This window comes from Armigeres subalbatus, chromosome 1, assembly GCF_024139115.2.
Source record: "Armigeres subalbatus isolate Guangzhou_Male chromosome 1, GZ_Asu_2, whole genome shotgun sequence".
Classification (NCBI taxonomy): domain Eukaryota; kingdom Metazoa; phylum Arthropoda; class Insecta; order Diptera; family Culicidae; genus Armigeres; species Armigeres subalbatus.
This window is the reverse complement of record NC_085139.1, coordinates 219,020,350-219,032,858: the sequence shown is the minus strand read 5'-3', so window position 1 is coordinate 219,032,858 and position 12,509 is coordinate 219,020,350. Positions and strand designations below refer to the sequence as shown.

Here is a 12,509-nt window from a genome sequence, read left to right as displayed (position 1 = left end):
AATCCAAATCCAATCCAATTCAATCCAAATCCAAGCCGAATTCAATCCAATCCAAATTCATTTCAAATACAATCCAAATTCAATGCAAACTCAATCCTAATCCAAATCCAATGCAAATCCAATCCGTATTCAATCCAAATTCAAATTCAAAAATAATTGAATCCAAATCCGAATACAATCCAATCCAATCCGAATTTAATCCAAATCCAAATCCAATCCAAATCCTAATCCAATCTAAATCCAAATCCAATCAATCCAAATTCAATCCAAATCCAATCCAATTCCAATCCGAATTCAATTCAAATCCAATCCAATTCAATCCAAATCCAATCCGAATTCAATCCAAATCCGAATTCAATCCAAAGCCAAATTCATTTCAAATCCAATCCAAATTCAATCGAAACTCATTCCTAATCCAAATCCAATGCAAATCCAATCCGTATTCAATCCAAATCCAATCCAAATTGAATCCAAACATGAATCCAATCCAAATTCAATCCAAATCCAATCCGAATTTAATCCAAATCCAAATTCAATCCAAATCCAATTCGTATTCAATCCAAATCCAAATTCAATCCAAATCTCAATTCAATCCAAATTGAATCCATATCCAATCCAAATCCAATCCGAATTTAATCCAAATTCAATCCAAAACTTGAAATATATTTGTGCCATTATTACTGTACTTCTTATGGACGTATATTTCTATATAGCACGTGGAAATAATAAGCGACTCTCGTTTTTTTTTACTTTTCGCCATTTGCATTTTCCATCGCTCTGACATTTTATTTTCCATCCCGGCCTACTCTTCTGCCCTTCCGTCAGAGAGTCTATTGGAAACTTTATTCCTCCACCGCCCTTCCGTCGGGGAGCCGCTTATTTTTCGTCTATTCAAGTTGCCTTCGCTGTTCTTTTCATTTCAACTTCTTCCTCAGCTCCACTGTCCTTCCGTCAGGGAGCATTCTTTCTATTTATCTACACTGACAAGTAGCGTTTCTTAACTTACCAGATGAAAACCGACACTAAAAACAAGGGAGCAGAAAGTAAAAGCTAAAAATTTAACTCAAAACAAAATGTTCGCGTCTACCGGCTGCGTCATTGTCGTGACCCGGACGAGCGTGCCAGACTCGACCGTCCGTCTTAACAATACTCAGCAAACTGACTTTTTTTGGTTTTTCGTTTTGCTACGATCCTTTTCCGAAAATTGACGAGCTAAGCCGTCCGTCACTGAATTTAAGTTAGCCCTCTACACGTTTACTAAAAACACGCCAAAACAGAGCATAACATTTCCGCAAATTATAAAACTGCTATGAATGATTAAATGACAATAATCATTTCTGAGCAAGTATTTTAAATTTGTTCTTGTACCCATCTCATTCTCCACACCTCTCGATCTTCCTGGCATTCTCCGGCATACATTGCTGCTCCGTAATGATTCATGTTGATGACCTGAGAGGTCAGCTCGATGATGGCAGCTCGTTCGGAAACGGATTTGGTGATGGGAGACTGTTGTTATTTCCGTTATTGTCCAGTTTTTGTAAGAACTTGATCTTCCGGGCGTTCTCCGGCGTGTTTTGCTGCTCCGAAACTGTTCAATTTGAAGACCGGAAAGGACCGCTCGATGATGGAAGCTCATTTGGAAGCGGATTTGGTGATGGGAGACTGTTGTTATTTCCGTTATTATCCAGTTTTCACGAGCTTGGTTGGCGAAACACTATTTTTTTGCTAAACTTGATACAATAAGATCTTGTTGTTGTTATCCGTATTAGTGCAACATTAGAAAACGATCTATGTAAGAAATAGACTTATTTTTTAACTTAAAAAAAAATAGATTTATTAAACTTTGTGAACCGCGATGGCATGGAAACTACAGAATTCCACCATTTTGCATTCTTTCCTTTTTTGAAAGTATTTTTGATATACATATCTCTATGCAGATCAATAGTATCAATCTGTATCAATGACAATAATTCAGTTTATGTGTGAGATGTTATGGATTTTTACCATTAGTTCTCACCGTTCTCACACATATTTTGGAAAAGGAGTATTGTTATTGAATATTACTTAACATACCCTGAAACTGCTTCGCCCACCAACGATTGTAGCAAGCCGTTTTCGTTAGGAATCAGTCCGGAAGGCACACAGAAACGCTAGTGGGCTGTTCGGCCACATTGAGAGTTGACGTAAAGTCAATGTCAACTTCTCTCAACGAACAGCCTAGATAGCCGTGTGGTGTCGGCAGCTGGTTATCTGGCTAAGAATAACATTACGGATTGCCTGTTCCAGTGGTAAAAGTCCACCATACAGGTGACCCCTAATTCTCGGTGTGATGCGGCTTTATGCTTACCGTGCCTACGAATGAATGGTTAGGGGGGTCTAATAAGAACCTAACCGCAAACGGAGCACCAGGGCCCCCTTCACAGTATTTTAGCCCTCGCTGCGCTAACCGGAGCTATGGCGTAGTTGACTTTTTACTTCTCCGAGATAATCGGCTACTCTTATTCAACCTCATCGTGAGGTTTAATAAGAGTGGGGTTATGAATATGCGTTTTAATTAGTTTTCAACAAATTGTCACCTATATGGATTCGCATTATGCGTTTTTCACAGTGTACTCTGTGTCTCGTCTTTGACGTTCGGCTTTGGCTACTTTTGTTCAATCTCAACGTGAGTGTGGGGTTATGAATATGTGTTTTACTTAGTTTTTCAACAAACTTCCACTTATATGGATTCGCATTATGCATTTTTTTTACAATGTACTTTGTGTATGTTACCTTTATGGATTCGCATTATGCGTTTTTCACAGTGTACTCTGTGTCTAGTACTTGACGTTCGGCTTTGGCTACTCTTGTTCAATCTCAACGTGAGGTTAAATAAGAGTGGGGTTATGAAAATGTGTTTTACTTAGTTTTCAACAAATTGTCACCTATATGGATTCGCATTATGCGTTTTTTACAATGTGCTTTGTGTATGTTACCTATATGGATTCGCATTATGCGTTTTTTCACAGTGTACTCTGTGTCTCGTCCTTGAGAGTTCAGTGCGTGATCTCTCATGTTTCGGACAGCAGAACGATCGCGCGGTCGGCCGAATTATTGTGTTCTGCATTGCGCGGCCGGTAATAAAATTAATCAGTTCAGTGCGTGATCTCTCATGTTTCGGACAGCAGAACGATCGTGCGGTCGGCCGAATTATTGTGTTCTGCATTGCGCGGCCGGTAATAAAATTAATCAGTTCAGTGCGTGATCTCTCATGTTTCGGACAGCAGAACGATCGCGCGGTCGGCCGAATTATTGTGTTCTGCGTTACGCGGCCGGCAATAAAATTAATCAGTTCAGCGCGTGATCTCTCTTGTTTCGAAGCGGGCTTGGTAGTCATATGGCTACTGCTTCTGCCTCATACGCAGGAGGTCATGGGTTCAACCCCAGATCCGTTCCATTCTCCTACTTGTTATCTTTCTCTTTATTTCTTATGTTCTAGCAATCGCTAGAACTGGAAATGGACTTTCATACCGTTTCCATTACTATTCCTATACCTTCAACTTGAGTATTCTAACAGTAATCTGCTAGAATAGGAAATGAACTATAGAGCTCGTTTCCTACATCCAATTAGAAATTCCATCAGTTACCTTCTCCTATCTATCACATTGGCAGCTCGTTAACCAAGACGGACCCCTGCCTCTCCAACCTAACCCAGAAATTCCAACAAATTCCGCATGAACTCGTGGCAAGTGCAGAGGTATATTCGGCTTGCAGTGGGCGAGTGATTGCATCATCATTTCCTCCCCCTTCCCTACATTGACTTGCGTTCTGACGTGGCAGGCGCCAGTATGACCTAACAAATGAGATCACCAGTACTTGTACATTGAAGATGTGTGCTAGTCCCAAGCAAACATCTGTTGGTTCCCTGTGCAAGAACAGCTGATCTGGTCATAATGGAGTAGCAACTACGAGCAATCAATCAAGCTCTCAAGCTCAAGCTCAAGTGTACTCTGTGTCTCGTCCTTGACGTTTGGCTTCGACTACTCTTGTTCAATCTCAACGTGAAGTTAAATAAGAGTGGGGTTATGGATATGTGTTTTACTTAGTTTTCTACAAATTGTCACCTATATGGATTCGCATTATGCTTTTTTTTACAATGTACTTTGTGTATGTTACCTATATGGATTCGCATTATGCGTTTTTCACAGTGTACTCTGTGTTTCGTTCTTGACGTTCGGGTTCGACTACTCTTGTTCAATCTCAACGTGAGGTTCAATAAGAATGGGGTTATGAATAAGTGTTTCACTTAGTTTTTAACAAATTGCCACCTATATAGATTCGCATTATGCGTTTTTTTACAATGTACTTTGTGATTGTCACCTATATGGATTCGCATTATTCGTTTTTTTACAATGTACTTTGTGTATGTTACCTATATGGATTCGCATTATGCGTTTTTCACAGTGTACTCTGTGTTTCGTTCTTGACGTTCGGCTTCGACTACTCTTGTTCAATCTCAACGTGAGGTTCAATAAAAATGGGGTTATGAATATGTGTTTTACTTAGTTTTCAACAAATTGCCACCTATATGGATTCGCATTATGCGAATTTTACAATGTACTTTGTGATTGCCACCTATATGGATTCGCATTATGCGTTTTTCACAGTGCACTCTGTGTTTCGTCTTTGACGTTCGTCCATTGTTACGTCCTCTGTGTTTTTGTGACATCTCTCTTTAGTCCCTAGCTGAATGCGTGTGAGTCTACATAATTGGCTTTCCTATAAATGGTTCCATTCTCCTTTCCAACTTCACTTCCTTTCCCCTTTTCACTTCCTTTTCCGTCAGGTAAATGATGAGAAAGGCCAGTGAAGGCGATGGCACAAATCTCCCAAATTGAGGGGAACGTGCCTCCTGAGCCGACGTTCTGATACCTGATACCTGATAGTATCAATCTGTATCAATGACAATAAATCAGTTTATGTGTGAGATGTTATGGATTTTTACCATTAGTTCTCACCGTTCTCACACATATTTTGGAAAAGGAGTATTGTTATTGAATATTACTTAACATACCCTGAAACTGCTGCGCCCACCAACGATTGTAGCAAGCCGTTTTCGTTAGGAATCAGTCCGGAAGGCACACAGAAACGCTCATCCGCAACATTAGAGCACTGTGTAAGCTACGTCGGCGAAGAGCAACGTGTAAAAAAATACCTGAATACAGACGACACCACACAACGAGGCCTCCAAAGAGAGGTAATTTCCAATTGGAAAGCACATTTAGCACCGGACTAATGGTTTGTCCAATACAGGCCTCTTTCGCAGGTTTCGATTCGCTTCAAGTGGCCTCCGTGACTGTCCAGGTTGGAAACGAACGGGCATCGATCGCGCCTTCAATAGGCGAGGCAGTCAGGACAAGGACGTATGTGGATGTGCAAAACGTAGGTCGACAAAATAGTGCTAGGAAAGTGAGTGTGTGACATACAGCCAGCAGCGCGACATGCATGTGTCGCATTGAACTCACATTGACCAGGGTGAGAAGTGATCTCTGTGCAACGTCGCATCGAAGTAAAGAGTGCAACATTGAGAAAAGTCGCACTGAGTGCATCCAGTGGAGGAGTGCATCTGTGTGTAGTGGCCAGGCAAAATACGAGTGTGAAAGCACATTCCGAAATAGTGCGTTCGAAGCATTATGCATCCCGAGCAAGGCATGGCACCAAAGTGCTACTCGTAGGCTCCCATCCCGTTGGACCCTGAGCAACAACATATCAGCACGGGGCCCCGATCATCGTTCGTGCAGCCGCAGTAGTTTAAGCAACAGTAGTGCGCAGGTACCACTAGTAATAATGTCAGGGAGATTGGGGGAGTTTTAAATCTGTTCAATACAAACATGTAACGTTCACGTTTTGTCTTTATTATTATTTGTGTGCCTTATCGACTGGTCGAAGACCTCAATGACCATTGAAACGCTTTAGCCGGGCAGGACTATAAATGCTACAGGTCTCCGCTCACTCGATGAGTTTCATTGTGCTTTTCTTGTTTTCCCACATTACCCGCCAATGACACAAGCGTCATAGATATTAAGTAAATCTATATGAAATTTGTAATAAATGGTCAATTTATTAAATACATCTCCGAAGGCGATCTCGCGCGTGAGTGGAAAGGGGGCAGAGGTTGAGTGCATTTGTGCAACAGTTCATAATGTTCATTGAGCGCATTCGATTACGCAAGTGGCCAAGCAGAGATTTTTTGATGATTTTCCTCTCGTCGTCTTGTAGTGGAAGAAGGCGGCAAGAAAAGGATTGCGTTTTGTCCTAGCAGTGAAGATCGAAGTGTAAGTTGCTGCATTTTCTGGGCCACTGATTTAGTGGAAGTAATTCCTCCCATGGAATCCCAGAGGTCCTAGAAGGCCCCATCAAATCGTCAATCGGGTAAATTTAAAACTTTGTGAAGACAAAGGCAAAAAGGATTTAGAAATGTAATACTATCACAAATAATAAAGAAATCCATTGAAACATCAACATCTAAAAATAAAAATCTACTAAAAAGTTGGTTTTGCGTATAATGTCACCTAAAGGTATTATTTGCTTTCAATCACATTTTGTCTTAATCTCCACGAATAAGCACTCTCATTCAACTCAATCATTCACGCCACTTCCCGTCCTCTTTAATTTTCCGGCCAAACCTCCTTCTCGATCCAGCCGATAAATTGGGACACCCGAGTGTAGATACCGGGATAACTCGTTCCGCAGATCTTCCCCGTTGATGTCAACCCGACGATCCACCTTCGACGCCCGATCGCTAGCTCCAACGGCCCACCCGAATCTCCGACGCACGTGTCCCCTGTATTATGTCCGGTCGTGTTCCGTCCCAGGGCACACAGCTGATCCGTATTCAACTTCAGTAGCTTCCGGCGGGGAGTTTTATCCTCTATTAGGATTTTGTTGCAGTCTTCCCGGTCGTATGTGGTTACATTGGCCTTCAGCAGCACCGGAGACATCTCCCAGTCGTTCGACTCGGTACTTCCCCAGCCAGCGATTGACAATTTTACATCAGGAGACGGATCTGAGATATTGGTGTACAAGCATATCCGTTTGAGGAAGTCTTCCGTCACAGTTCGGTTCAATTTAATCAGTGCGATGTCGTTCGCCAATGGGCGGGGGACATAGTCTGGATGAATGATAATATCCTCAATGCCTATGTCAACTGGAGGATCGGTTTTACTTTTGGTAACTATGTCAACGACTCCCAATCGAACGAACGCAGGCCGCTCAAAAGTTAAACAGTGCGCCGCAGTTAGCATGTACTGATCCGAAATGAGGTTAGCTCCACAACGAAAGGCCAGTTCGTTTCCGCCGGTGAAAGCGAGCGCCCCAAGATACGGGAATTCGTCTTCGCCAGCTTCCGTACCAGCGTAGATGTGGTTCGCTGCATCATTGAACGAATCGAAGCTATCACACATTTGTTCACTTCTACTTTTCATATCGAAGCGCGTCTTTGGAGGACTGCGACAGCACACAATCGACACATTCTTGTCAAACGAACACTTGATCCAGGAATGCTGCGGAATTGTTTTCAAATATTCACACTCAAGATCGCGGCTGCATGTTCCGTTGGTTCCATCCGCCAAAACGCAGCTATCGCCCTCTGAAAACCCAACAATGAAGCGTACATTAATTGCGGATGATCTTACCCCCGAACCCTCACCGATGATGTCACCCACCAAAGCGATCATTGTCGATCGTCGCAAACGTAAATGCTAATCCGTACCACACGACCTGCAGTACGGTCACCAATGTCCGAATGTGCATTCTAAAGTTTTTCGAACTTGTAGAATCCACAGTCAATCAAAAAATCATGATCACAATTTCGGATCCTGGATAATCTACGAAGTTCTAATGAAATTCCAAATGGCTGTAGCTGCAACGATGACGAGAACGACAACAACGAGAAAGGTCACTACCGATCACACACAGCCACTGACGGGCGTTCAGCTCGAAGCTAAAACTAGTTCTCGTCTCGTCAGAGTTCCCTGACAGAATGTTGGTGCAATAAATATTCGTTTGATCTTGGATCTCGCACATATGCCTTTCTATACAAGCTTGCAGACCATAGAGAGCAGTACCGCTAAACGAACGAAAAACGTTGTTTACCGGCGAGACCGGTTCTAAAAAGAAAACATTGCTCGACCCCAAGATGAGACGGCCGGAGAGAGAGACTTGTGGGACGTGTATACACAAATTTATTAGTGAATATAGGCATTTAATAACACGCGGAGAAGCGGTCGCATGCCGTCAGCTGAGTCCATCAAAACGTGTGAGAGACTGACCGATCGCGAACGGCACATGATAAGAGACATGGCTACTCGATGAGAGTCGGTTCACCATGCTGGGTCATGAGCTTAGCTGCTTGGATTATATTTTTGTTTTGGTTCAAACCAATCATTCGAAAAGGGCTGACCCGAATGTTCCGTCTCTATTGGGACCGATCTTTATCATCCAATCCAATTACCATTCAGCGGAGTATTTCCAACTGAAACCAGATTCAAAGAAAGAATTTGACCAACTCAAATTATTGTCATTCAAGAATAAACATTCTGGATTTAGTGTTCATTCAAGAAGCGAACCTATTTTCGAAGAATGGTTAATTTAATGCCCACTTTTGAACAATGATGTCGATACGTATTCGAAATCTAGATATAAAAATTTCACAGCGAGGTATGGGATGCAGCTTTCAAAATAATTTTCAAAATTTCAAAATAAAATTTATTTATAAATAATTTATAGCATGAGGTTAGAATTTTTATTATCTACATTATACATATATTAATTTGATTGTTAATGACAATGAACTTTTTTCTTGAAATGATTTCGGAGATGGTACTACTTTTAATCTTAATTGAATTTCTAATCCCACCTAATAAATCATTTTCAAAAAAATCTCTGTTTGTAATTTTTAAAATTATTTTCATTTCCATTGGCTATACCTTGCCGTGTTAAATTTCAGTGATTCTACTTTTCCTCTGATGACAGCGTTCATCCACTTCTCCTCGCGTATTACAAAACATACGATACGGAAGAATTCTCGCTTAACTTTTCAAAAGGACCTAAGTAACATTTTTTTCATGAATTAATTTGAATATCGCAATCAACAGAACAACATGAAAGCTATTGATTGCAGTACTCAAATTAAATCATGAAAAAAATGTTACTTAGGTCCTTTTGAAAAGTTAAGCGAGAATTTCCCGAGGAAATTTAGAAGAATTTCCCGAGGAAATTTAGAAGAATTTCCCAAGAAAGTTTGAAAAATTCCGAATTTTCTCGGGAAATTCTTCGCAATTGTTCAATTTTTTCGGGAAATTGTTCCAAATTTCCTCGGGACATTATTCCAAGAATTTTGGAAGAATTTTCCGAGAAAATTTGGAAGAATTTCCCGAGGAAATTTTGAAGAATTTCCCAGGAAATTTGGAAGGATTTCAGAGGAATTTGGAAGAAATTCGAGGAAATTTAGAAGAATTTCTCGAGGAAATTTGGAAAAATTTCTTGAGGAAATTTGGAAGAGTTCGGAAGAATTTCAATAGTTCACAAGAATTTCCCAAGGAAATTCAGAAGAATTTCCCAAGGAATTCTTCCAAATTTCCTCGGGAAATTCTTCCAAGTTTCCTCGGGAAATTCTTCAAAATTTTCTCTGGAAATTCTTTCAAAATTCATCGGGAAATTCTTCCAAATTTCCTCTGGAAATTATTCCGAATTTCCTCTGGAAAGTCTTTCGAATTTTCTCGGGAAATTCTTCCAAATTTTCTTGGGAAATTCTTCCAAATGTTCTTGGGAAATTCTTCCAAATTTCTTCGGGAAATTCTTCCAAATTTCCTCGGGAAATCCTTTCAAATTTCCTGGGGAAATTCTTCAAAATTTCCTCGGGAAATTCTTCCAAATTATTTCGGGAAATTCTTCCAAAATTCTTCGGGAAATTCTTCCAAATTTCCTCGAGAAATTCTTCCAAATTTCTTCGGGAAATTTTTCCAAATTTCCTCGGGAAATTCTTCCAAAATTTTTCGGGAAATTCTTCCAAATTTCCTCGGGAAATTCTTCCAAATTTCCTTGGGAGATTCTTCCGAATTTCCATATTTTGGAAGAATTTCCCGAGCAAATACGGAAGAATTTCCCGAGGAAATTTTGAAGAATTTTCTGAAGAAATTTGGAAGAATTTCTCAAGGAAATTCGGAAGAATCTCCCGAGAAAATTGTTCCGAATTTCCTAAGGAAATTTTTTCGACAGAAGAATTTCCCGAGGAAATATGGAAGAATTTCCAGAGGAAATTAGGAAGAATTTTCCGAGGAAATTTGGAATGATTTCCCGAGAAAATTCGGAACTATTTCCGAATTTGGAAGAATTCGGAAGAATTTCCTGAGTAAATTGTAAAGTAAAGTTCTTCGCAATTTTCCAAATTTTCTCGGGAAATTCTTCCAAATTTCCTTTGTAAATTCTTCCAAATTTCCTCTGGAAATTATTCCGAATTTCCTCTGGAAAGTCTTTCGAATTTTCTCGGGAAATTCTTCCAAATTTCTTTGGGAAATTCTTCCAAATTTCCTTGGGAAATTCTTCCAAATTGAAAAAGGAAATTTGAAAAAAAATCCCCAGGAAATTTATAAGAATTTCCCGAAGAAATTTGAAAGATTTTCCTCGAGGAAATTTGGAAAAATTTCCTGAAGAATTTTTCGAGAAAATTTGGAAGAATTTCTTCTTAATTTCTTTATTAATTTTCTTCCTAATTTTCCAAATTTTCTTGGGAAATTCTTCCAAAAAAATTCGGAATAATTTCCAGAGGAAATTTGGAAGAATTTCCCAAGAAAATTTGGAAAACTGAGAAGAATTTCACCAGGAAATTCTTCCAAATTTTCTCGAAAAATTCTTATATCTTCTAAAAAATATCCTCTGGAAAGTCTTCCGAATTTTCTCTGGAAATTGTTCCAAATTTCCTCGGGAAATTCTTCCAAGTTTCCTCGGGAAATTCTTCCAAATTTCCTTGGGAGATTCTTCCGAATTTCCATATTTTGTAAGAATTTTCCGAGCAAATACGGAAAAATTTCCAGAGGAAATCAGAAAGAATTTTCCGAGGAAATTTGGAAAAATTTCCGGAGGAAATTCGGAATAATTTCCCGAGGAAATTCGAATTTCCTCGGGAAATTTTTCCGAATTTCCTCGGGAAATTCTTTTGAACTCTTGAAATTCTTCCGAACTCTTCCAAATTTCCTCAAGAAATTCTTCCAAATTTTCTCGGGAAATTCTTCCAAATTTCCCGGGAAGTTCTTTCAAATTTCCTCGGGAAATAGTTCCAAATTTTCTCGGGAAATTATTCCAAATTTCCTCGGGAAATTCTTCCCAATTTCCTCAGGAAATTCTTCCGTATTTGCTCGTGAAATTCTTTCAAAACATGGAAGAAAAAAAAATATTCAAAAAATATTCTTTCAAAATATTCAGATATTCGGAAGAATCTCCCAAGGAAATTTGGAAGAATTTCCCGAGGAAACTTGCAAGATTTTCCCGAGGAAATTTGGAAGAATTTCCCGAGGAAACTTGGAAGAATTTCCCGAGGAAATTTGGAATAATTTCTCGAGAAAATTCGGAAGACTTTCTAGAGGATATTCGGAATAATTTCTAGGGAAATTCTTCCAAATTTGCTCGGGAAATTCTTTGGAAAATTTTTGAAGATTTTCCCCAGTAAATTCTTCCAAATTTGTTCGGGAAATACTTCCAAATTTACGCAGGAAATTCTCGAGAAAAGAATTTCCCGAGCAAATTTGGAAGAATTTTCCGAGCAAATTTGGAAGAATTTCCCGAAGAAATTTGAAAGAACTTCCCGAGGAGATTTGGAAGAATTTCCCGAGGAAATTCGGGAGAATTTCCTGAGAAAATTTGTAAAAAAAAAATCCGAGGAAATTTGGAAGTAATTTGGAAGAGTTCGGAAGAATTTCAAGAGTTCAAAAGAATTTCCCGAGGAAATTCGGAAAAATTTCTCTACGAAATTCGGAAAATTTTTCCAAAGAAATTTGGAAGAATTTTCCAAAGAAATTCGGAAGAATTTCACAAGGAAATTCGAAAGTTCAGAAAAATTTCCCGAAGAAATTCTTCCGAATTCCCTCGGGAAATTCTTCCAATTTTCTCGAGAAATTCTTTCAAATTTCCTCTGGAAATTTCTCCAAATTACCTCGGGAAATTATTTCAAATTTTCTCGAAAAATTCTTCCAAATTACCCCGGGAAGCCCATACGGTAGCGTTTGGGGTACGCGCCTTACTGTCACGGCCTGATGACGACTGACAACTTGTTCTTCTCGGAGGCATTCCTCCAACGTTTCCCGGATAAATGGCAACCGAACAATGCAACCATCATTGGATTCACGACAAGGACAAATGGACACAATGGACGATGAGATGAACTGGCAACGACATCAAGAACGAATTATGGATATCTCGGGAACTATTTCAAATCGGCGTATGTAACATTTTGATCAAGCTGAGAAAATGGGCTT

At 39.7% G+C, this 12,509-nt stretch overlaps 1 protein-coding gene across 2 annotated transcripts; it reads right to left on the bottom strand.

Moving 5' to 3' along the window:
* Positions 1 to 6,505: 6,505 nt before the first annotated feature.
* LOC134211055 (serine protease Hayan-like) lies at positions 6,506 to 8,085 on the bottom strand. 2 transcript variants are annotated; one of them, XM_062687630.1, is made up of 2 exons: positions 7,688 to 8,085; positions 6,506 to 7,627 (listed from the first exon to the last, which is right to left on the bottom strand). In XM_062687630.1, exons 1-2 carry the CDS (start codon positions 7,713 to 7,715, stop codon positions 6,648 to 6,650), a joined length of 1,008 nt encoding a protein of 335 aa, XP_062543614.1. In that variant the 5' UTR covers positions 7,716 to 8,085; the 3' UTR covers positions 6,506 to 6,647. The 2 variants fall into 2 exon arrangements, with proteins under 2 accessions (XP_062543614.1, XP_062543605.1); XM_062687621.1 differs by having other exon boundaries at positions 7,704 to 8,081.
* Between the last annotated feature and the right edge of the window lie 4,424 nt (positions 8,086 to 12,509).